General features: G+C 37.6%; 1 protein-coding gene across 3 annotated transcripts in view; it reads right to left on the reverse strand.

The window, feature by feature from the left end:
- Positions 1-26,699, reverse strand: part of LOC121637113 (histone deacetylase 7-like) — a 51,208-nt gene that overhangs the window by 13,626 nt on the left and 10,883 nt on the right. For 2 of the 3 annotated variants that reach the window (XM_041981044.1, XM_041981042.1), the window contains exons 2-18: positions 10,240-10,424; positions 8,992-9,079; positions 8,543-8,657; positions 8,220-8,284; positions 7,347-7,460; positions 7,038-7,135; positions 6,398-6,487; positions 5,830-5,974; positions 4,918-5,147; positions 4,450-4,695; positions 3,796-4,006; positions 3,526-3,659; positions 3,345-3,450; positions 3,206-3,249; positions 1,990-2,097; positions 1,680-1,735; positions 483-570 (exon numbers count right to left, since the gene is read on the reverse strand). In XM_041981044.1, the coding sequence (XP_041836978.1) occupies positions 483-570; positions 1,680-1,735; positions 1,990-2,097; positions 3,206-3,249; positions 3,345-3,450; positions 3,526-3,659; positions 3,796-4,006; positions 4,450-4,695; positions 4,918-5,147; positions 5,830-5,974; positions 6,398-6,487; positions 7,038-7,135; positions 7,347-7,460; positions 8,220-8,284; positions 8,543-8,657; positions 8,992-9,079; positions 10,240-10,371 (2,070 nt within the window). In that variant the 5' untranslated portion in view covers positions 10,372-10,424. Of the gene's footprint in view, positions 1-482; positions 571-1,679; positions 1,736-1,989; positions 2,098-3,205; positions 3,250-3,344; positions 3,451-3,525; positions 3,660-3,795; positions 4,007-4,449; positions 4,696-4,917; positions 5,148-5,829; positions 5,975-6,397; positions 6,488-7,037; positions 7,136-7,346; positions 7,461-8,219; positions 8,285-8,542; positions 8,658-8,991; positions 9,080-10,239; positions 10,425-19,868; positions 20,203-26,699 lie in introns of those variants that run through there. The other variant, XM_041981043.1, reaches the window with a different exon arrangement.

Raw genomic sequence — 26,699 nt, forward strand, 5'->3', positions numbered from 1 at the left:
TGAAGCATATATTACACATACAAACCACAATACAGTGAGCAGACATTTCAAACCTTGCACAGCTTTACCTTGTCAGTGGAAAATGTATTTAAATCTTTCATTTTAAACAAAGCAGGTTATAATCTGCATTGGATGTAGTGCAATGCAAGAAAGCATGCATTGTGTGAAGACATTGTGCAGACTCATATACACACATGTTGAGCAGAGACAACTGTCTGGCTGTGAATCAATATCTGCACATGCATGTGTGGGTGAGCATTCATATGCCTGTGTGCAATTTTTATTCACACACTGTAAGCATATGTGACAGTTCGGCTCACACGTGGACGACAGAAATAACTGTCTAAATTATTTAAATGATGATTAGAAGTGCTACTGTATGTCCGGGTCTTTATTTCGGCTCACAATACATTTGTGTGCCTGTGCAATTGCATTTTGGTTATGTAGGAACCAGTGATAGCGGTCATGTTGCACGTCCTCACCCAGTCTACAATGAGGATCTTGTTGATGTTGAGTTTGTTTTGAAGCTGTTTGGCAGCAATGGCCACAGAGTTGAAGAAACAGAAGCCCCTGTGGACAAACAGACAGGAAGAGTGACAGCCACATGTATTTATCAGTATAGTAAATTGATATTGCCAAATTACCATTTGAACCTTAAGAACCTCTGAGACATGTCCCAGTTGCTCTTGAGGCTGTGACACAGTGTTGACTCCTGCCATATCAACAATTTCTGCAAATATTTAAGAAGCAAGCACGTCTTAATTCTCATGGTTCGTGTTTCATCTTTCTCAGCTGACAAAGAAAAATGGCTTCTCATTAGAATATCATGCTGAGTCTATAACCCTGCACTCATGAGAAATGCACAAATCACAAGATTAGTGACAAACAGAAAACTAAGCTTATCATAAAATTCAATCTACATTCCTAATGATAACACAGTTAGAGCAGCTGGTGGAGGTGAGGGATGTTTTCGGAGAAATGAACTCATAACTTGGTGCGACAATCCTCTAAACACTTGCTGAATATGACAAAGGAATGGAAAAAAGTGTTGATGTATGAAGAACAATGGAAGAATGTTGGAAAAGGCAGTGTCAGCATGGGCTTTAACGTGTGAGGAACTAAATGTGTGTGTGTGTGTGAATGAATTATATGGATCATATGATGCTCAAACTTTGCTCATCAAGAAAAGTCATTATCATCTCATAAATAACCCTTGACAAGCACTGCTGAGCTCACACACGCAGTCCCAGCTGAATGTGGTTAGTTGGCTAATGCGTCCTATCAAAGACGGACACAACACAAATCAATGCACACAAATATGCACATCCACACTAATACACACATGTACAAATTATACACGCATGCAGTCCATGCACACATGCTCAACTCTTTTGAGGTGCTTTGCTTTGTGTCTTGAAAGCATAAAAGAAACAGCAGAGGAGGTAGTTTGCCTCAGGCATTAGGCAGGTAGTACACATCACACAAAATCAGACATGTGCACAAAAATGCATGCAAACACACACATTAACACATGAAGGCTTAAGCAATCTCTCTCTCTCTCTCTCTCTCCTTCAGAAGTATAGCTGATTTGTAATAAATGCTTTGAAACACTTTGCAGGCCTCCTGGATCCCGGTACATGTATGTGTGTGTGTGTGTGTATGTATGCTGCTACACTTACAGAGGAGAGGAATAGGTTGCATGGTGTCCAGGGGGCCTCACCACTGCAAAGCCATTCTGTAAAAGGACCAAAAAAAAAAAGAAAAAAAAAATCTAAACCTTGCTGCTTTTATAACACCACCCTTTCAAGCATCACAGCTTAAAAAATCACATCCTCATGTTGTTGCAAAAAATGTTTAATCTAACTGGGAAAAAACTGCAAAGAGTTAGAGCATTTTATGGTTTTTACTCAACAATCAGTTACACTGCAGCTTTGAAATTCTCTACTTAACATGACAGAAGTTATAGAGTATTTGGTTTCAAAGACACACCTTCAACTCTCTCTGTGCCACCTTCAGTGCTAAGTCTGTGACACACCCTGCTGCAGTTCTGGAAGCAACTGCTGTGTGATGTTCGTTCCAAACTGTATCAATGTCTACCTGTCAGTGAAGAAGTGGGAGACACATTACAGTAATTAAAAAGACATTTGGTTTGCAGCGAAAATTAAGAAGTTGATGTGTTTATTTGAATGAATGAATGAATGAATGAATGAATGAATGAATGAAATATTTGTGACGCTTTTGTCCATTTTTTTACTACACAGGACATATTCATTAAAAAGTATCAGTCATTAATTCAGTTCAATTCAATTTTTATCCAGCTAGTACAATTTATGCAATTCCTTACATTATAATTGTGTTCATATAAAACCAATGCATAAAATGTTGCCTAGACAACAAAATAAATCACAATAAACTAACAAACAAATACATAGACAAATAAGTGCTTGCATGATTATCCATATATAGTGGTGTATTCATGTATCATACTTAAGAGCAATAAAAATAACATGAACAATGAACTTTTAACTTCTGTAGAAAATAATAGTTTCTTCTTATTCATTCATTTTTAATGCGTTGCATATTTTCACAGCACATCCCCCAGTTTGAGTTTGTGGTTTAGTCCACATTTCAAAACTCATCTCTGGTGGTATGCTGCTGTTTTGCTGGGAACTATGAAATCAGAGGAATTTCTTTTATCACAGACTTTGCCATCTTGTTTTAATCACCCCGCTTCACCAAAGCAGCCAAAGGCCGGAAATCCAGTAAGAGCCGTCCTCTTATCAAATACCACCCGGTCCCCTTTAAATTTTCCTCCTCTCCTCTCCTCTCCTCTCATCTCCTCTCCTCTCCCCTTTAGCTTATCTACATCTTCCACATTTTCTTTTATGCTCTTCACATCTATTCACCTAAAAGAAAATTATCTTCAGCACTTTTCTTCTTTCCTTTTTCTTTTTCTCACATCTCACCTTTGTACAGACTTTGATTTCTGAGGTTTCAAACTTATCTTAGCCAAAAACAATAGCATGTGTAATTTGTAGTATCATTAGCTAAATTGTGTAATGAGTCATAATCAGCCGTGTAATGTCTGCTGTTCAGAAATGCAATTAGATAAGAGGAAAGATTCCCACATGACTTGTGTTTTAAAAAGGGTCTGTTGGTGTGTATATTTGCGTGTACTGCTATTGTGTTGAAGTGCAGCACTCACCCCAACTCCTCCACATGGTAACATCACAAAACTTGGTTGAGATCCTGCAGGAGATAGTTTATGATCATTCAAATGTCACAAATATACTAATTTTATTACAAATTTATTGTTAGATTTTCAGTGTTATTACTGATCTTACCAGCAAACTTGCGGTGTGTTGGTGTGGTGTTGCCAAACAAGTGCACATACTTTTCTGAATGGACTGATTGCAGCTCTTCCAGGCTGGCCTTTCTGCTGCGAATACACTATAAACACATACATATGGTATGTTTGGCAGCTCATTCTCTCTCAGTATGTATACCAAATTGTGTTCATCATACCTCACAGTGGCTCTTTAGTCCTCTCTCATGCAGTCTAGACCAGATGCTCTGGATCCTCCCTGCATGTTCAGGGTGGCGACTGTTGTCTCCACAGGTACACTGATGCTTTTGCATCTGCGCATCATAAACCAAACCTAGACACGCACACACAACTCTGTCATTATCGCCATATAACTTCTGCATTCTCTCTTTGATTGTATTAGTTCAGTCAGGCATAAATTATCAGTAAAATATACATCTCCTTGTAGCAGTCCGGATTAAAACACTTACCTGTTGTGTAGCGTAGCTTGACATCTGTAGCAGGGCTGGACAGTGACATAGAGGGTATGGTGGTGGATGGATGTGAAATAGGAGGCATGGAGGTGGACGTTGGTAAGGATCGTGACCGAATCACAGGTTGGTGCTGATGTTGGTGAGGCCAGATTATGGTAGGCACAGCCAGTGTATCTGGTTGTAGACCTGGTCTAAGGATCAACTGCCTCTGTAATTTCAGAGTAATGTGGAAGGGAAAAACAAACAGTGATGGTTTTTAACAGCAGCTGCAGATGGTAAAGATTACTATGAGTAAACCTCAATACACCAAGTGTGGTAGTCTAATGCCTCTCACCAGTAAAATACAATTACAAATTATCTGGACAATTTAATACTGCATGTCGAGAACAAGCAGCTGATAAAGACAGCATGGCCAAGCAGGCTGCAACAACGCTGTGTGTTAACTTCTCTGCTTGTATTATTGAAGCAACAGTGCCTCCTGATGGCAAAGCACAATTCAGAAAGTGGATCTGAGCAAAGGGATGCAAATTGTGACTTTACTACTGAAATTGTTTAAACCAAGATGCTGTAATCATATTTAGTTATGTTACGTTACATTACTGGTTATTCTATGTGTATTTTTGTGCGTGTGAGAACATGGGTTATAAGTACCTGATTGAGTGTGTGTGATGGCTCGATCAAGCTTTCCCGTGAGGAGGTAGTGGACTCTGTGTCATAAACGGAGTCTGTGCTGGCAGTGCTTTGTCTCCTGCGGTGGCCATCCTCACACAGGGAGCCTGGCTCTGAGCCGCACACAGATCCTGTCCCTGACCCTGGTCCTGATCCGATCTCCTCCAGGTCCATGTCCTCTGATGGGATCTGGGTCAGACGCGGCTTCTCAATGGATTTGCTATTCAGCTATTATAAAATAAAAGTTTTACATTATTTAAGTCTTTTAGTCTTAAATATGCTCTTTATTAAACAATAATATCAGAAATTATTTTTCTTTGTTTAGAAAAAAATTAATCTGAGAAGTAAAATTCAAGCAAATTCTCCCATAGCCTCCTCACAGTGAATCCAGATACCTAATATTCACTGCATATGTGACAACATCCTTATGCCCAAGCCTGCAGCTCTCACCTTTGTCAGGTGTGGATTTAACTTGAGCCTTTCCAGTCCACTCTTATGGTAGTGCTGGGGAAACTGGTGCTGGCCATGCAGTTGATGGCTTGGATGCAGGGGTAGAAATGAGTGGCTGTAGGGTAGAGGCTCTGAATGTGTTCGCTCAACAGGTCTGTGAGAGGACAATGTGACTCTCCTGGGGGAGGACAGGTGAGGATGCTGCTGCTGAGGAATGGAGCTCAAATGAACTGCAGGGAAAAGGAGAAAGGAGCAGGTAAGAAATGGGTGTAAAAATGGGGGCAAGTAAAGGGAAAAGATTCAGAGAGGTGAAGAAAAATATAGAAAGAGATACAAAAAAAAGGATAAATAAAATGAAAAATAAATAATAGTGTGTAATTACTGACAAAGTAATGAGGTTTCTTTCAGACAGTTGATATAATTGTGATAATACAGTGATGTTTTTTTTTTTTTTGCTGAGGGGTGTATTTCTTTGTCGCATGTGAGACTGTTTCTTTTTTCCACTCACTAGAGAGCGCCCTCGAGCCACTTATAATATTCAGACAAATAACTTTAGCACAGACAGAGGACTTGAGAGTTCCCACAGTTTCTTCAGAATAATAAAATATCTGTTTTAGACACATTTTAGTTGTTTTGAATGGTCCATTTAAGACAATCAGCATTTCCAGATTCATGACTAACCCAGTGTTTTTGAGTGAGTTTGCTTATAAACCTGCACTGAATGGAAATAGTGAAGCAATTCTGCTAATACTGACAACGTGAGAACAGAAAAAAAAATAAAGCATCTGCCATGACAAATAACAGGATAAGGAAATTAAAACATCTCTCTCCATGTTGTCACTCTGTTGTTTATTAATGTGTTCCGTACTGAGGTATTTCTTTAATAATAATAACAATAATCAAACAACTCACGAGGGACTAGCTGGGAGCGCAGCAGCCCAGTGTGCGGTTCAATTAAGAGCACTGGTTGCAGGTGTTGAGCCAGAGCCTGACTGCTTCCTTCCAGAGGAAGGTAAACAGGTTGCACTGCCATTGGTCTTGGTACTCTCAAGTCAGCCTGTGGACAGAGAAGAGAACAAGACGGGTGAGACAATGAAATGAAAAGCTGAGATCACCATTTTTGGAGGCCCTTGCCAACTCACATGAATTAGCAAACGGGGTAAATGGCTTTATAGTCTGACATGGAGGACAGAGATAAACTACTCAACAAGCATGTTTACACTATCATCAACACTAACTCTGAAGATATGAAAGCACCACGGAGAATAAAAGAGAAGTGAAAGCCTGAAAAAATACCACATGTATCTATATGTGCTGGGGTGTGAAGGCAATATTTAGGGCATTACTTAGATACAAATGGACACATAAAAATGAATGTGTGTGCATGTGAACTTTCTTTATTAAACTAATGTTGTATTCATTATGCTATGATGTAAAACGTCAACAATGCAAGGGAGTCCTACAATGCTTTGTTACTTACTTGTGCCGGAAGTCCAGCAGTGATGTTGGGCATTGAAGTGGGGTTGGTGGGCAGGGTGAAGTGTGTTACATTACCATTCTTCAGCAGCCTCTGTAAGTAAGCAGAATTATCAATTAATTGTCCTTATGTACAATACCAGTCAATAGTTTGGACACCTCTACCCATTCATTTTGAATGAGTAGTCCAAACTTTTGACTGGTACCATATATACAACATGTGAGCATTTGTCACTAGAACCAGAAAAAGTCATGGGTTGATCCAAAAGTATGAGAATCAAGTTAATTAAGTAAGTCAAATGCTTTATAGTGGCCCATCAAGCTTTTTGAAGTCTCGTGTTTTGAGTCTCTGGGAAGCGTGATTTAACTGCATTAAGCACACAATTAAAATTCAATCACTGGTTGTCAAGGACAGAGATAAAATAACCAGAAAACCATACACAATCCCTCATAAAGAAAATAGAACAATACTTTTTACTAGCATAATGGCAGGAAAAAAAGAGGTAAATAGTCCTTATTGTCCCTGTATTGCAGTGTACTGTATTATATTTGTATTGTATTGATGTATGCTTAATTGAGACTCTGTAGTCTAAATTGTACCCTTTTTATATGGATAAAAATAGAAATATAAAGTCAAGGCTTACCTCATGAGCCAGTGGGAGGGACCCATTATCTGAATGGAGGCTGTCATTTGGTGAGCTGCACCCTGATGCGGAGGTGCTGCTGCTGCTTGGAGAGGAGTCTGAGGGACAGAATAAAGGCAAACCAGACACTATCAAAATAGTTTTGAATAACAAAATGGAAAATGATCAGTACAAATCAAGTATGTAAAACATATATCTTTAAATTGACTTTAGAAATGTCACATCAAAGCAGCCATAACCTGACAAAACCTGGCAAATAAAACAGAAGCCAAACTAATGAGAATGACAGCTAAATGTAGAAGATCATACCCAGAGTTTCTGTTCTATGCTTGACAGAAGGAGGGGCGCTGGTTTTACGCTGCAGCGGGTTAGGTCTTGTTGTGATGAGTTTCTTTAACTTCCATTTCAATGTGGGCTCAGAGACTGCACAAACACAAATAAACTTGTGAAGCAGCATGTGTGTGCAAGCAGTTTCCATAGCAGAACCAAGTTAAAGTGAACCATGCAAATACTTCAGTCCTGGTGATGGCTTAAAATCTTTCATGTATACACTGGTCAGTTCCCTATTAAACCTAAACTAACTAATCAATCACTTACAGAGCAGATAAAACTTATATTTGTGTTGTAGCCGTGCCAACAAAAGCTTTGCAGGGTGTGTGCGTGCAAAGGGTTCTAGGGAAATGCAAATAAATGACGATTAGTGAACTTTCAGAAATGTACAGAAAGGAGGAGCCACTCCCACTCTCATTCATACAGTGAGGAAGACCTGCTCTGGACTCTCACGCAGTTCATTTTACACATACCTTGGTTAAAGTTATGTAACTGCTTTGTGTCTTGCTGTCACTAATGCTTTCATGGGTGTTCAGCCAATCTCTGGCCCTGCAGGCCTGATGCACAATGAGTTTCATCCATTTTAATACAGAGGACGCACATGTGTATGTTCATATTTTTCATAAGTTTCTCCTTCTTTAGTCCAGACAATATACACAAATTTATTTAAAAGCACTTAAGAATATTCCACTGAATATTTCTTTTGAGCAGGGCAGTAAGCTGACAAGAGTCTAACTTGGACTAAACTGCATATCAAATAAGGACACATCTGAAATGGAAAATCACCAGTGACTTTCACTGATTTAATCTGAGGGTGGCAACCCCAATCACAAACAAAAACAGCTGTCTCACCTGTTCTTCGCAGGGCGAGGTCCTTGCGCTGGTCACAGGATGTAGGCTGGTCGGGAACCGGTAGCCTTGGTAACCAAAATAATATCAAATTTTTCATGAGTAAGTATGACAATAGTTCCTCTGTTAATTATTAAGTCTTTGAGTTTTTTTCCTTCTATGTAGTCATTCAAGGAAACTTCTTTATAAACTCCTTTATGATCATGTTAATATACTCTTACTATACTAGAAAATTCAAATATAGCAATTCTGCAGAGAATCTGATATAATTACAGCTCACACAGTGAATGTTCTGATTAAAAAGAAATCACTGCTGTCACTCTCACCTGTATCCCGGGGGACTACTGCACTGGCTGGGAGTGACCCTGTCATGGGTAGGCTGGTTTTTCATGATTAAGTGTTTCCGAAGTTTCTCCTTTACAAGTGGACTGGCAACAGCACCTGCCAGACAATAAAATTTGCCCATGAAGTGTGACTAATGAGGGAACTCTTTTAAAAGTGAAATGATATATTTAAGTCTTTAGAAGGAACTGTAAAGCTCTCCAAGAAGGAACTAGGATTTCTGTCACTTTGCTTAAAACACTCTCAAGCGGCTTAATTGCATATTCTTGAAATCAGAAAATAGGTAGAAGTACTGATGGAAATCCCCTTTATTTTCATTGAAACACACTACAATATGTGATGACTCAGATGAGGAGCACGTCAACAACCTGATGCTCTTATAAACTTATAAAAAAACATGACAGTAATCAGAAAAACAATAAATAAAACTCACTGTGCTCATTTTTACTTTTTCGAATCAGCTGTTGTAGCTCTTCTCTTTCCACCTTCTCCATTTCTCTTTGCCTTTGTTCAGTGTTATACTAAGAGGAAAAAAACAACATTAACCTTGTTGATTCGGTGGAAAATGCATGTGAGATTACACAAAATCTATCAAATGCTGCTACAGTCACAGCCTAAAAAGCACTGTCACATGATGCGTGCATCAAGGAACTATTACCTTGAAAAAAATACTAAGGAGGTGGTCGGTGTACAGCAAAATGGTCACCTTCTTACTCACTTCGACTGAGAATTATATCTTGGTATGACTTGTGGTGAAATCAGCTGCCTTCTTCCTGTGGCTGATGTGGCAGGAGGTCTGTCTCCCTTGTATGTAGTGCTCCCCACACAAATTAAAATGCTAATGTTAACTTATGTGGCAAAAACCTAAAAGATTTATTGACATAGTAAGTCTGTATTTATGATGTCTGATAATAATAATAATAATAATAATAATAATAATAATAATAATAATAAAAACAACATTAGATATTCTTCAGTTCTAACTAGTTGGTGGCATTGAGTTTTATTTCCCCATCCTCAATCTGTGCTGCCTCAAAATTTACGCTGTTTACAGGATGGTACTAAGAGAACAAAGTGCAAAAGTTTAGTTGGTTTTGGCTTCTTGTTTACATGGTAAAATAGTTATGGGTGGATGAAACCACAAAGGTTTGAGAATGGGCTCCAGAGGGAAGTTTTCTAGCAATGCAAGGCGATCTTGTACGTGTGGAAGGTGAACTGGAATCTTTTGATGACTAATGACTGTCACGTCATCTTGCATTTGCATACTCAATCCTTATTTACGGTTTTGAACAGCACAAAAACAAAAAGGGTGGACTGCTGTGCTCTGTTTGTGCTGCTGAATCTTTTTAAGTTATTTGATTTTAGAAGCAAAACCTGCTTCTCATTCAACATTTATGCTGTCAGTGAAAACACTTAGATTACATGTGCCAGACGATCAGTATAGGATGAGGGTTACCAAAGGATGCCTCTGGGTAAGTTAAGTTTAGGTATGTTAAGTTTCTGCCCACTACAAGCATGGTATGCACATATATAGTTTCCAGTCCTATTTGTGTTTTTCTGTCTGCACAGAGGTCGTTACCTTTGCGTTGTTTCGTAAATGCAATTTCTTTCATATACGCAAAGGAAAAGATTTTGTGTTTTGCATGGAAATTTTATGTAAATAGAGCCTAAGTGACCTCACCTGCAAGTGCTGCTGGGAAAACTGTGAGCAATGCTGAGTGGTCAGGGGTCCCAGGAAGAAGGGAGGGTGGGGGGCCAGCATTGCCGAATCTGGTCCTGAATGTAACAACCTGTGGGTCACACTTAGGTCCATGGATTGCTTCCCACTAACGGGTGATGGAATCTGATGGCTGATGATCACATCCACTACAGGAAAAAATAGAAAGAGAAAGAAAGGGGAAAAATATTTTAGTGGCTGTAACTTAGTAGATTATCATGTTTGAGAATTTCTTAATTTCTGTATTACAGTACATTTTCTGTCATATATGTAAGTTCTGTGTGCTGCTGGTTTTAGACAGACCATTGTCAGTAATACAGATGGAAAACTAATAATTTATTTTATGTTAAAAACTGGAAGTCTCAAAGGGAATATTTCCCACTTATTCAGTGGATAAGTGGATTATCCACTTATACACTGGATTCAGACAGGCAAATGAAAAGGGCGTTTGTTTAAGTTAAGGTTGGAGGTGCATAAAAGAGAAAAGCATTGAAGGAAAGGGGGTAGGGAGCTGAAGAAGGACAATGTCAGTACAAGAAAAGAAACAGAAATACTAATTTAGTAAAACATCTGAGCCAAGTTTCAGTGCCCTAATGAAATACAGATGCCTTTTTACAGGTGTAGGACAGAGTGAATCATTTGATTTATATAATTGAAAGTATCAGTATCAGCCTTTATTTTCACCCTAATTTGTGTAATTGTGGCCTGCATGGCACAGTTATAACCTGGTGGCACGACCCACTGAAGTTAAAACTGGCAGGAGGGCTAAAAACAACTAGTTTCGCTGGAAATTTTCACAGGTTGTCAGAACAAAAAGTGAAGCATGTGGAAGCCCACAGGTCACTTAATTCTGTTCTTGTGTGCCAATGTGACACCTGAAACCAATAAGCATGTAGAGGAATGTTTTGGTACTAATACAAAGGTATACAGTATAAAAAGACACCTTGCTCCCTCTGGGGTAGAGGGACACTGAGAGGAAGAAATGCATGTGGAAATTTACTGTACCTGTCTGTCTTAGTGACTGCAACTAAATATATAACAATATATATTTCCTGTAAGTGGATATTCCTTGTTGTGGGTTGCACTGTAAAACACTACAAACAATCCTGTGGCAAAAATCACTTGTTTTGCACAATTGTTCACTTGTTTCAGAAGTTATAGAGCTGACAAATAAATACACATTATATACACAAAAATGGTATATAGCATAAATGCAGTCCATAATACTTCCACAAGATACAGATTTATCAGATCTGATTGTCATAGCTGGTACAAATCTGATAAAATCAAACCTCTGAATGGCTGCACTCTAGTTCTACAGCCCTGCCATTAGTCTGTTTCAGAAAGAGAAATAATCATGTGTGTGAAGGTATTATGAGTTGACAGAATTCCTCTGAAAAACAGAACACTCCCACACACTTACGGTATTACGGTATTTACCCCAAAGCCCCCCCCCCCAACCACCACCATAATGGAAGAAGACACATTAGACACGAGAGTCACAGAAATATGTCACCTATCTCACATTTAGCTGCTTCGAGCCTAAAGGACTGTGTCCTGGGGTTGATTGGATTTGTCTTCCTAAGTACTGAAATAAAAAAGAAAGAACAAAAGAAAGGTGCAACAGGAAGAACCAGTTGCAGAACTACTGTATGTATTACCAGAAGAGTGTTTGTGGGTTTTCAAAGGAAATCAAAAAATAACAAGGAGCAGGATGGTGGTATGGTGTTGGTGAGAACTCAGATAATTTGCAGACACTTTCACATAAATACAGATACATACACACAATCTCTTACCTTGAGAGAAAGGAAATGATCAGAAAATCAATCTTGCTTCAGATATAAACATGAAAAAACACCTGAGATATATTTTTGCCCAGAAAAAAAGCTAATGCCATATTTACATTAATCTTCCATTCATGAACTATGTGAAGATAAATTATCATCCACTGCTGAATGATGTACACTGTTTTCCTTTAGTTTTGTCTTGAATTGTCTGGAAAGATATATTTTTATTATTTTGAATTTGATGACAGCAGCAGCAACTTTCTGAAACAGCTGGGAAAGCAGCAACAACTGAAAAGACTGTGCAATTGTTAACTGGCAAAAACATGTGGATCAGCTGAGAACAGATGAGTAACATTACTGGGTTTTTTTAAGAAGTAAGAAATGTGGGTTAGCTAAATTAAAAATAACATTTCTAACTAACAACAATCCTTTAAAATAGCCACAAAAGGTTTGAGAGCAAATGAAAACCAACATTGTCTGGCCTCACGGCAGCTCTACATTTAACACATAGATTGTGCCGTATTTGCAATCTGTGCATGAGGTAAGAAATATTACATTACTGACTGTGAACTGTTTGTCCTGCACTCATAACTACAGGTTAGAACTCTACAAATGAAATGAAAAAAAGATCCTGAGTAAGGTAAAGATAATATTTTTTTACATTCTTCCAAACAAATGTGTTTTAAGTTTTTGCACAGATGCCAAAGATTTTACCTGCTGCTAAGTTTCAGTAACTCATTACATAACTTGACACAAAAACAGCTTGGTCTCTTTTCTACACTGACCCTGAAGGGTTTCATAATAACATCCTGTCATATTACAAAACATTCCTAAAGAGAATACATAGACTGTACAATTAACGACTATTTCAATAGCACTTTAAAAAAAAGAAATAAAAACTCACTCAAGGTATTTTTAGCTTAGATTGTTGCACTACATGGTCTGTCGTTTCTCAACTGTGCTCTAAAGTCACAAGAAACATAAAATTAGAAGATACAATCTGGTATACAGAATAAGGAGAAGTACAAGCTGATACGATCTGTATGCTTGCTACTGTGTCTCTCTTTTGAGCGTCGTGGTGCTAAAAATAGCAGGAGCAAAACTTCTGGTTTCTGTAATAGCATATTTGTTTCACACCATCGTCCTCATTCTGCGGGCCCTTTGCAGCAACCCACTGAAATACTAACATGAATGCACATGCACACACCATCGACACACATATACTTTACTGATGTGCACACACACATACTTACAAAGAAACACTGACTTCCTGTTTCTAAAGTTAGTCTGCACCATAACATCCTCTTGGTTCATTTAGGCAAGCAGAAGCAGCTATTTTGGTTGAATGGCTTCACTGCAGCTCCAGTAAGTCACAGATATCCTTCAGTAGTATTTATGTTCACACTGTGGCTTAAATATACTTTATTTTTTCTTTGGGCTAAAGTGAGCTCCATGGAGGTATTGGACGAAGTTATGCGTAGAAGTCACAAATCAGATTAAGTGCTAGTTAGTGTGACAACATACACAAACATTTGCTGCAAGGCTTGTGGATGGTGAGATGTGCAGCATTGCAGAGAGAGCTAGAGTTCAGAGATAAAAAGATAATCACTATAGTTACCAATAAATTACTTGCATGCCAGTTTATGCTGCATGCATTTTAATTGTACTTGCTTTCAGCTAATTATTATTACACCCAATTGTGCAGACAGTAACACCATGCTGGCCATCTTCAGCAGCACCCCTGCCTTCTACCTTTCCCTCTGTCCTTTTCTCTGTCCCTCCCCCTTCCTTATAGGAATCCACAGCTGCTGGGCACATTCTGTCCCTCTGCTTCCGAGCAGCTGGAGTATCAATCTTCTAACGTGCTCATCCTTCTGTATGTGTGTGTGTGTCCATCCTGAGCACCCGCAAGATATTAATAGCTTGCAGTTGTTTCTTTTAAGTATACACAGCAGGTCTTTGTGTTTGCATAAGTTTGCTTATGTGACAGTTGATGGTGCGTACATGTGTATTAGCGCATCAGTGCCGGCGTGTGTTGGTGCAAGTGTATTAATAGTGCCCATTTGCTTCCTCTGAATGAGCACTGTGGCTCTCTGTGCAAGCTGCAGGACATGTGACCATACTAATATATTTTTAGTGTCACCTGTCAGTAAACACTTATGTTATTGTGTGTAATCATGCAAGTGCACATGTGTTTGAGAACATGGGGTTTGTCCATTGCCATTTCTGAACATATTAATAGCATCACACCACTTGTTTTTATGAGTGTTTAACTTGTGTGCATGAGTGCTTATAAGCGTATTAATAGCATTCCCAATTGCCAACAAATGCTTCTCGAAAGGCATTTGGCGAGTGACTCAACTCTCAACTCTAATTCTACTCCAAATTATTGTGAACAGAGAAGTTGTGAAAGTCAACCACTATACTCATAAATGATAATACTTGATGATACTGCCGCATTCCAGTAAGGTCAAACAGTAACACACACATAATGAGACTTAGTAATGGCTTCTATAGAAACATGATATAAATCACTGCATAAAATGCTGAACAAAAACAACACTTGTTCTTATGCATCACATCCACAGCTGTGAGACTGTGTCAATCAAATAACACCCATAAAATATCCACTGTGGAAAGCAACCATTCATGTCTGTAAGTTCAACCCTAATATCCAATATCACTAACCTAAAAAAGACAAAGAAAAAACAATCAAAGATATGATATTATCAGTGGATTGGCTAACACAAACAATAATATACCTAAAACACATGAAGCCAGTTCACACCTTACCCTAAATAAGACACTGCCTTGTTAACCGCATTTACTGATTAACTTTAAATTAATTATGGTCATATTGAGAGCAAGAAACCATCAAATAAACCTATGCTGATTATATCAATCTAACTCTCATTACTCTAATGTAAACTCTTTACGTGTCTACTTTAGTTGACACAAATATTCCGCATATTCCTGCAAAGTCTGTGGGGAAAAAAGAAGATGCACTTTATGGGTTAGACATAATGTCATCTCGGTTTTTAACAGAACCTGATGTGTATTTTCAGTATGTTTTGAAGCAACCCTAACCCTGTTTTACATTGATCATTACATTTTTATCTTAATAATCATGAATTCTGCATGCTTCAGGGACAAAAGATTGCAAAAAATCCTTACAAATAAAAAAAGAACCAAAAGAACAATGAGTTATAGGATCTGCATGTACAACATGCACCAAGAAGTGTTAACATTTATTGGTGCAAGTTATTTTCTAAAATATTTTCATTAACTTTGCTAAGAAAGTGGTTACATGTCCTCGGGATTTGCAGAGTAAATGATGCCAATACAGAAATAATCTGCCTTATTTGTTTCTGATTTGATCCTAATGTTGATGAATAACTTGGCTCCGTCTGTGCAGCTACAGTCTGTCCTGTTTACTGTTCTGTGGCTCTGAAAGACTTGGATCTATACATGTATGTATGTTAAGTCGCCATACATATTTTTAGTATTATCCCATTAAGGCCTGACCCATGAAAAAATGGTAAGAAAAGTCAAAATTTTTTTTAATATGAGGTCTTTATTTGGCCCTTTAACAAAATGTAACAAAAACATTTTTTGGATGGATATCTACCATTTATTACCATGTGATACATTAAAAATATTATAATATGGTTTTCTGCTTCTGGGTATCTCTTAGGGGACAGAAGACAAGCATCAGATTGTGTTCAACAGGATTTTGAGCAAAGTTTATACCATAAATTGAAGCAAAATGTCTCAGAAACTGTATGTAACTTATATGTCACGTCGGGTTATTTCAGTAAAAGTAAATGCCGTTCAACATTTCTTAACATGAGCTGCACAAATGCACGTAGACCAGCAGCATAATTTCATTGTAATGCAGACAAACCAGAGCACAAGTATGCATGTTTACGACAGTATGCACCACTGGCATATTTGCCTCTTTAAAGATCTAATGCTGAAGAATAAACAAAGCTTTAGTCATAAGTGTTGTTCAAAGGTCACTGCATTATAAAACTTCTCTTAATGCTATGTCCCTAAGGCAGGGCAAGTTAAAGGGTCTCTAGTTAATTGTATCACAAGTTTGCATGCTCTTTATTGTGATTCTCCAGCTTGATTTCATACAGACAAACAGACTGGCAATTGTTGACTTATTTTTATTATTTTGCCTGTGGGTTGGACAGGGTCACAGAAGAGAACATAGCTAAATATGGCCTAGAGTTCTGTCATAAGATTGGCTTGAGTCTGAAACTTCATCATCACAGTATGTGATACAGCTAAAAAGGACTGACACTCCTGCTTTTATGCCCTGACAGGTGCTCATCATTCACAACAGAGGTAAAAAAAAACAACAACAGTACATTTGCACCTACTAACTACACACCCCTGTTCATACCACACACAGTATCATGTTAACACTCAATTATGCAAATTAGGCATGAGCCATGGCTTGACCTGACAGGAACACCAGCTGACTTCCTTTATGTACTTCAAAAGAGACTATGACTCATCATCCAAACATGAACCAACTTAGGTCAGTGGTCTACAAACCTCATACTCAGCCAGAAAAATCCGACCAATGCTCTGTGATCCTGACAAGGAACAGATGTTACCTGAAGGGATGCCTTTACACACCCACACACACAGAAATGTATATATTTTTTCTTTCAGGTGAAAATCCACCTGCCATGAAGATGATTTGACTGAGAAAACAGGTTCTTATGTCTACTTCCTACTGTAAGTCACATGTGTGTCAGTATTATACCGTCTGCAGTGACATTGTTATTGCATACTAAGTAAGAAGAGCATGTACACAAAAGAGGTTCTTTGTTTTAGATTCACCCTGCAGTCTGTAAGAATAAGGTTACTGTCTTGTGCAAGCCAGCTTTAACTGCTGGTTTTGATAAAGTTACTCATTTGTTGATTTCCCTAATACCTTCCATTTTCTGCTCTCTCTCTCTCTCTCCCACACACACACACATGCACACACACTCACATGATAAAGAGCAGAGTGATGGTCCTTCTGCTGTGTTTTTGAGGAGCAGAGTGTATCAGTAGTCAGCTGAGTTGATCTTAAATCAGGAACAGGAAATGTGATCTGGGCCTCTGGCTGGTCCAGAACACTGTCCCTATTGTCAGTGCTCTGCTGTGTCTCACACTGGGAAACACTGGGGACTTTTAAAGGTTATCTGTCCTGTGGAAAGGTTGATAGTCCCATATACAAGTGTGTGTCACAAAGGAATACCCCAAAATGGAAAGTGTATAATGGTTTGATGACTGTAAATGCTATGTTTTTTGTTTTTGTTATGCTTTTTAATATAAACGTAGAGGTTTACCTGAAGTTGAAAGAGGTTGAAAAACAATCTACGGATTTAATCTAAATGTAGTGTCTTGAGTTTCTTTATTTACATTATCTGGTTCCCATCTACAGCTCAAATTCAATGTTAACTGACAGCACAATTTAATGGCCATCAGTGGTATAATAGCAATTAAGCAGAATAAATATCCCATCAATAATTTACAGTAACAGCTGATTTACTTAGTCATTTTGGACTGTTAATTGGCTCTTTTTGTATCTTATTAACATCCCATCTTAGATTCAGTTGACGCTCTTGCATTTTATGGAAACAAGTGTAAAGAAAAGTTTAAATTATTGCTTGATGATAGTAAATGGAGAAGTACCGCTGGGAATTGCGGGGGCAGTGTAGCTCATGTGTGATCAGCGAAAGAAACAAAGAAGAAGAATACGCTACGCTTTAAATCACCAAATAGATAACCTCTGTGTCTAATAATGATCTCCTCTACCCCTGCGCGTTTGCTATTGGGTATCTTATTGAAACTGATATAAGAACTCGGAAGTGATCTCTGGACTCTGCACTGCCCTCTAGTGGATGTACTGTCTAACAACCTTCCAAACGTCAAGTACAAATGGGAGTATAAGGGCAGTGATATTTGACAACATTTAAAATGGATGTACAAATGGAGCATAAATGAGGCCATAAGTTACTACCAGCTAAAAAATAAAAATCCACGTAACAGCCCTGTTACTTTTTAAGTGTCCCAAAAATGGAAACATATCACATGGAATGAACTGTTCAGATTTGCAGAGTATTATTACATTACAGTGCCAGCTAATAAAACATTTTTTCTCAAAGTAGAACAAGGCCCACAACAGTTCATAACATTAGTCTTTAAAAACTTAAATATGAAATAAAAACAGAGGAATGGACTGACAGTGAAGTCCATAGCTTATTGGTGTAGCGAAACAACTACAACATGAATATTGTTTGGTTGATTACCCGCCAGCTGGCTAATTCATCACATGACCAATGAAGACTGTGTCTGAAAGAGTGATCAGTAGCAGCTGTGTACGCTTTAAGTATTATAAATGCTTTTTCCTGTGATAACATGGTTCAAGGGTTAGTATTTATTTTATTTATTTTTCTTTTTCAAAATGTACATTTGTATGATTGTGCAAAGGTGTACCATGATCTAAAAAAGAGCAGACTCTGTGGAAGAGAAGGATGGATCAGAAGTATAAAGACATGGCTGAAAAGAGAGCTTTTGTTGTGTACCTGTCTGGTTTGGCAAAAAAAAAAACAAACAAAAAAAAAATTATAAAAAAAAACTCAACAACGAAAAATATGATGCTATAAAGGTTTTATTAAGACCAAAGAAAACTGCATCAGCTTGTGCAGAAAGAGGCGTCACATCTCCTTTAAATAATGTTGGTTCTCTATTTAAGGATAACTAGCTACTCCCACTAACTACAAACTATGCAAAGTGAAACCAAGCTTCATAAATTTAATATTAGCCAAACCAATGCTGTCTATTAATAAACCACATCAAACTACAACTGTCTAATAGGAATTATATAAGTAGCAAGCATTCCTAACAACTAGTTAGGCCATGGTGTGACTGGTAACTGATACTAGCTGTATGAGGAAAAGGCAGAATTTAAATTGACTCCATAATGTCTTTGTGACTGAAGAAAACTGAATTTCCTTATACAGTTTTGTTAACACAAAGTGACATGCACACAGGTGAACAGAATGATGAAGGAAAAGAAGTTAGAAAGAAATCTAAAGGGTGATATTAAAGAGCAGAGGAGTGCAGGTGGTGTTGATTCCTTTGGCATGGTCCTCATGAAACTAATGTAACTGTATCTCTGCAACAGCAGGCTATGATCTCACCCTGAGCTCACCCTGTTCTGAGAAAGCTAACCTGGACACATGAGAGAATCAAACCAGACAAAGCTGCTTTTAGTTTGTGTTTCATTTGCTACAGACTGAAAAAGGTTTGTGGGAAATATTATGATTTTTATTAGACTTGTCACATATTAGCTGCAAATGAATGACAAACATTTGTTGGCAATAAAGATTGAATTAAGGACAGAAGCAGATCCAAAAGGAAACTCATACTAATATTCATAATTAGGTATTAATGCCATAACTACACAGTAATTAGTCTAGTTTAGCCCCATGGATTAGAACCTTTTATTTGACATTTTGTTAAGTTAGGCATTGCATGTACCTGTACGGGGTCATAACATCGTGGACACGTGTGCTTGCTTTTATTTGGGTGTAACTGACAAACATCTAGGTTTCTGCAGCCACAATATTTAAATTGCCTACATTCAAATCACATTTTCACCGCAAAAAACTGGGTAAAGAAAGTAACTCAGTTTTCTAGTTACAAAAATAAAGAAGTCACAAGCTGTGGAGGCACCTTCCAGTAATTTTTTAAGTGATTGTTTCATTTCTCTCCAGATAGCAAATAAACATCCCCTACCTTCTGGAAGTGAAGTTCAAAAGCGACGTGTTTTTGTAGTTGACGCGACATCATCGTTAGCGAAAGTCAAAGCAAGTCAGACACCAGAAAAGGCGGCTGTAAACTTCGTCCAGCGGTCTATTCTTCTCATCTTCGGTGTGTTTTTTTTACTAAACTGGTCGTCACTGGGACTGTTCTTTGTAATGAAATGAAGAGCGCCGCGCGACGCACGCGCCGCCGACGAAGCCAGTGAAACAAACCAGAGCCCTAAAGTTTATCTGATTAATCTCTGTTCCGTATGAACGTCCACCGAATGCTGTACTCTATTTACCCGTCTCCTCCTCCTCACCGAGTCTCTCTGACAGTGGTGGAGCTGCTAATAAACCTAGCTGGAAGTCTCACTTTCATGTGTGTGTGCTCCTGATGTGAGGGCTCCATCTACTGCTGCTAATCTACTGGGTGAGGATGCTCTGTGTGTGTTTACTGTTTACTTCTGGCATAGAAGTGGAAGCAATTAAGTCTGCGCAACATATTATCCCTTTACTGTTATAAAATATGTTTACTCAAGTATTTAAGAAGAAATGCATCTGCTATATTTAAAGTTCAAATTGATAAACTCTGAAAATGAATAAAACGAATAAATGAAAAGTGTTCTGAAGCCATGGATTTACTGTAAAATATTACTTTGCTCCGGGTGGAGCTTATGTAGTATGCATCAGCATGACGAAAACCTATTGCCCTCGAGTTCTGTGGATTTAAAATGATCTGCGAATCTGAAGGGTTATATGTGTAAAATCTAAAAAAATATGTAAATGATCTTTTTCAGTTTCTAAAAAACTTACATCTTGAAGTATTTGGAAAGGATCAGTATTGTGTGCTTCTAAGTGAAAATCAAGTCAGTGGAGATACTGAACTGTCATAGCAGAAACAAACAACAACAAAAAAATTCTCTTTATAATTAAACAGAATACTAGTATTTTCAATTTGGTTTGATAACATTTATGTTAAAAAGACACTGTGTAATATAAGTAAAACCAATTTCTGTTTCCAAAATGATGAATATATTGTTTAAACTGGTAAACATTTACCGTAAAGGTTTTGTAGGTCTAAAAGTTTAGCTATCTAACAGCTACATTTATAGGTGGGATTGATAGGAAATCTCTGTCCAGTCTCACCTAGCTCAATCTATGAACACACAAACCAGAACCAAATCCACAAGAAAATAGACAACAGAAACATTAACACACAAACATTATTTAAACATTTCTGGTATCTTAGTAATGAAAATGTTAGGTTGAAACTGAGATTGTTCAGGGATAACACCTTATTGATCTATAGTAAATAATCATAATAGTTTAAAAATATTTGGATTTTGAACCTTTAACATCTGAAATTATTAGAGAAGAGCTTATCTCCCATGAAATTTAGCATAACAATGCTTTTCAATTCACAAACTAAATTTAATTTCATCTCTAAAATTTTAGATAACCTTTTAATTTAGTTTCAGTTTTATTTTAAATATTTTGTTTAACTGCAAACCTGTTCAGTGGGTTTGCATTCTAAAAATACAAAAATTTCTCCATGCAGGTGTTTCCATTAACTATGGCTCCATTTCCGTCCAAGTTTTGATAATGACAGTGATGGACATGTCAACACCAGCAGACAGTAAATGGAATTTAACGATCATTAAGTGCATGAGTGACACCAGTTTTTTTTCCCCTGACATTAAAAAAAAAATCAATCTGTTGCAAATGCCCTTAGCTACAGTCATCACATAAATATACCTTAGAAAACAATCATAAATAGCCTACACATGCATTGCTATTCTCCCAAATATGTTGAAATACAGGTTCTGCAAGAGATATGTTCTGAATGAAACACAATACCATCAGTCACTTTTGATGACACATCACAATTACATCTCTACAAAGAGATCATGCTGTAAAAATGACTAAAACAAATCAACCAAAACATTCATAACACCTTATATAACACTATTGTTGTAAGTAACCAAGTATTAACTTTAGACCTAACCCATTTGTGACTAAATACTATATTTAGTATATATGGAAAACACCCACAGCCACCATTGCAACACACTGCAACATCTAAGTGTTTGATTAATGCTTTAATTGACAGATTTGTTTGAATATTTATTTGATTATTGTAAAAAAAAAAAAAAAAAAAGGAAAAAAAAAGGAAAAAACAAAAACATAAAAAGGAGACCAAAGTTTCATTAACTTGCTAAATTTGTGCACTAGATAAAAAAACGTATTCAGAAGCTGGAGATCCAGTGGTACTCCAGTGGTACCAAGCATTTGATATATTGCTACTGCTTGTAGATACTGAGACGCAGCCACTTTTCTTTATATAGCTGCAAATGGTTAAAAAGCCACGAGTTAAAACACAAGGTCATCTGATGAGAATGAAAATGGACTTAGTGTCCATGCAGAATCAAGTAATAATTACTAACAAAGACACATTTTCAGTGCACTTTTAAGGAGAGAAATGGTTAGAAATGTGGCTCCATGACCATGACTCATCATGCATTATGGGGAGTTTAAAGGTGTGCATTTATTCTGAGTAACTAATAACATATGTGCGTATTTTAGGTGTTTAAATAAGTAATTATCAGACATGCAAAGACATACACTTAGCTTAGTTTAGTAATGCTGATATACTGCTAAACTGCTGGAGCTAAACTGTTTATATAATAATGAACAAACTATAGAGAATAAGAAACATCAATTACAGGGAGCAGGACAATGGCAGTAAGTGATAATATTATATTTTTGTTTCTGTTATCGGCTTGATATACATAAGGATTACATTATTCAGGCAAACTGATCTGCTGAATATCCTTCAGACGCTATGGCAAAAAAAAATAAAACGTTTTTATACTGTTAGTTCCAGCTTTTTCCAGTTCTTAATATTCTGCTGACTTCTCTGAATTGTAGTTTTAATTTGGAATCAGACCATCATGTGAACCCACTGGACAAGAAAGTTCTGTTTGAGATCACATGCACATGCATACGTATAATTTGAGACACAAAAACTTCCAAGGAAATCTATTTCCACACTGTTTTCTATTCTCACATGTCCTCCTCCAAACTGACGTCTTGTTGGGCCTCGCAGTCATCACCCTGCTTGTGGCCAAATCCCCACTGTGCCAAGTAAAGTTAGCCTCACTGGATGCATAAAGATAAATCTAATCTCGGTGAATACAACTATTTTTACAGCGAAATGGGTCAGTTTGATTCCGTTTCATGTGACTCAGACTGGTTCTGCCTCTCTGAGGGAGACAGTGGCTTTATCATTGTTAAGATAAATTTTGTACCCATGGGGAAAATTACAGGCTGAGTCAAAAGAAAAGAAAAAAAAAAAAGAAAAAGCTATCAACAACAGTGTTTTTTTCCTTGTAGTCTTGGCAGTCCATCCCACAGTCACAGGGCTGACTGTGGCCACAGTCACAGAGCTGGCTGCGGCTGAATAATTTAAGATACGTTTAAGCAAATTAAATTTCATAAGATTCCATTTTGAACAGCACATTCTTGAGAAAGCACTTCCCCTATTTGCAGATGCATGGAAACGATTGTTCCTCAAATTACATTCCCCAGAAAATAACCAATTTAACATGGTTATTTGAAAATTATACTGTAAATTAAAAAACGTATGTATTATTACGATTTCATCAGCCATCAACATATTATGAATCATGTCAAAATCAATTTCTTTCCTACTATTACGAGCCTGTTTATTGCTCACTGTAAAAGTTTATTTGCAGGACTGATGACATTTCTGTCAGTAAATCATCATCAGATGTCAAAACAGGTCTCCCCTCTTTATCTTTTACCCTTCAGCGATTGTCAGACTGCCCCTAAATGAGAAGACCCACTTAAGGTTTGTAATTGAGTTTGTGTGAGTGTGTGGTTGTACATGTGTGTATCATCAACAATATTCTAGAAAGAGAGATGGTAATTTGAACCTCCACACCTTGCAGTACAATGACAATATAAGCAAGATACTGCTGTCAAGGTTCTAAAAATCTTGTCATTAGAATATCATAGCAGCTCATTTTTCTGCAAAACTCCCAGAGCAGCAAAAATGACAAATGACACATGTGGCATATGTGGGTAGGACTCCGAGGTAAAGGTTTGTGGCCAGTGGGGCTCACTCCTCTTCCAGTCACAGGAAGCCGGTAGGAATGAGAGGAATGCAGTCAGGCAGTATGGTGATGGAGGGAGCAGCAGTTGCAGGGCAGATTGCCAGAAAAAAATGAAAAAAGAAAAGAGTTAAGGAACAGATAGGGAGAGTCAGAAAGTGATTAGAAGGTGGAAAAAGTCGGGGTGCAAATTAAGACCCACAATCCTCTCTGATACTATTTTATGTTGATAACGTGCACAGTACCAGAGGGGCCAGTAAGAGAAATGACACAGCACATTACTGGGAATTGTGGGGCTTGTGGAGTTATCAGTCGGACAGATTTCCTGGTATCGAGTGGACGCTGTGGACACTCAAACAAGAATCTGCATTTTTGGTCTGCAGGGGGTCATTCTACCTTACAGACATATATATGGACACAAAAACAGGCTAAGATCTAAAAACAGTACAGACATGCAAGCAGAAACAAACAATATGATACAGACAAAACCTGCAGTCCGCCTGTTTCTAGCCTTTTACCTTCTAAACCTCCTGCCCTTCACTGTGTCAGATGCTCTTAAGATTTCTTTAAAAATTTTTTTGTCAACTTAGTTGCCATACGAATACAAAGCAGTTGTAACTGTATATTAATTGAACTGCCGTGTGTCTGGAGAATTGATATGACAAAAATGAGACACATTGCTGCAATGGTTACCAAAATTTTTGTCTTAGAAGAGTTGCTTGGATCATTGTCTTTTCACCTTTCTCATGAGCCAAATTCTTATCTGCAGCTCTTTTTAAGGAACAATAAACACCAGACAGATAGTTCCTAACAAGCTAATTAAATAGATGGCGCAACTTCTGTTAATATGAAATGCAGAAATGACAAAGTAATTCATCTAAGCTAAATATTTCTCCATCACTGAGTTGTGTAGGCATTGCAACAAAGAAAAAAAAATATGTTTCATACATAAAACAGTGGTTTTGGAAATGCAAAGGTTTTTTGCTGCTTTAATTCTGCATGGTAAAAACCAAAGCACATGTTCAGGTATCTTCTGCTAAGCTCAAGCAAGCAGCTGCATGGTAGCTTTGAACCGAGAAGGTGCTGGAGGCTGCTCACAGCGGTGGGTTGCCTCTAAAGCTTTTCCACTCCCAACAACACAGAGAAGTGTAACCACAGAGGGGAGCAATAGTGCTCAGCGCTCGCCTAGTTTCTCTGGAAACTGACTGTGTGAGACTGGAAAGTGTTGCTTTACAACGCCTTCACACTCCTGTATGAGCAAGTGTGGAAAAAATTCAAGTGTCAAGAACAATGTGTAAACCTTTCAAAGGTTTAAGATGTGTGTTTTTCTTTTTTTTATCATTCAATTCCAAATTTGTGAGGTAAAAATGTCACTGACGCTGCAGTAAGATTGTGCTCACTTTGATAAAAGTCTTATGCTATTAAGTTAAACCCCAATAACTAAAGCTAATGGGTCAAATAACAGACTTATGATTAGTGCCTTCTTTCATGGCTGCGTTATTACCAACTAGATTATCTAGAGAGGAGAGCAGAAAGCAAAAACCTTTAAGGGTATCACATTTCCACTAATAGGGGCTTTAAGCTCGGTTCAAATAAATCTTAAAGCTCCATGTAGCTTTTTCGCCATGACATTGAAGACGAGCTGCTCCTTTTAGAAGATGAATGCAGTAAAACTACTCTTCCACAAGATGGTGATATTCAAATAAATTAATTACTAATTAAACACAAATAGTAGCCTGTTAAGACGCTAAAGATGGAACTAAGCTAATTGAAAAGCATACATCACTCTCACTTATGAAGGGTCTTCCTCATTACTTCACTTGACATCAGTTTTCAGCCTCTCCTAACAAGAACCTTCTGCAGACCAGTGCAGGCTTAATAAGAAATGAGCTGTACTTCTGGCCCACTGCAGAGCCAACTTAACTGCAATGAACTTCAGCTACATGGAAAATGCTCAACCCATTGCAGATCATTTAAGTTATAGAGAAAAGAGTCAGAAAGAAAAAAAATATATATGCATTTCTGGAGAATTCCAGAGACAAATAATGACTTTTTATTTCCAATCTTAAATCTTTTAGTGAGAGTTTACATGCTGTTCAGAAGACAAATGTTTCAGATTTTAAAAAGGAAACCCACAACATTTTTTTTTAGCTGCCCCTTAGTGGAGCTGTACACAGAGCTGTGGTCTGAGACCTACAGAGTGAGAGTTTATGTCCCAAAGGGCCACTTTTAGCTGACTGTGGCCCCTTAACCCACTGTCCCTTGACCTTTAGAAACCAAACAAACCAGAAGTGTGATGATTTATCTAAATGGCAAGAATAGAAACCCTTCAACATCAAGTTATTTATAGTTTGAATGTTCAGACTGTCATTTCTTTGTTCTCCTCTCATTGTCCCCAATATAGCTTCAGGTCTCAATACATTCTCAAAAAAACTACAACTAAAAAGTTATCTTTATTATAGAGTAATGTAACCCAAGTACTCAAGAAAAGTCCCAACCTAACCAATCCAAACAGACACAGTTTGTCAGCATGGAAGACGATTTTTACTGCACAAACCACCAGCTTGTTTTTATGATGACTAAAGCAAGGAATTTTTAAAGAAAAAAAAAGAGTAAAAGTTTGATTTATAGCCCAACAAACATTTCTCTAAAAAATAAACAGCATAGTAAAGTAAATATAGATCAAATGC

The sequence above is a fragment of the Melanotaenia boesemani genome, chromosome 3 (assembly GCF_017639745.1).
Source record: "Melanotaenia boesemani isolate fMelBoe1 chromosome 3, fMelBoe1.pri, whole genome shotgun sequence".
NCBI classification, from domain to species: domain Eukaryota; kingdom Metazoa; phylum Chordata; class Actinopteri; order Atheriniformes; family Melanotaeniidae; genus Melanotaenia; species Melanotaenia boesemani.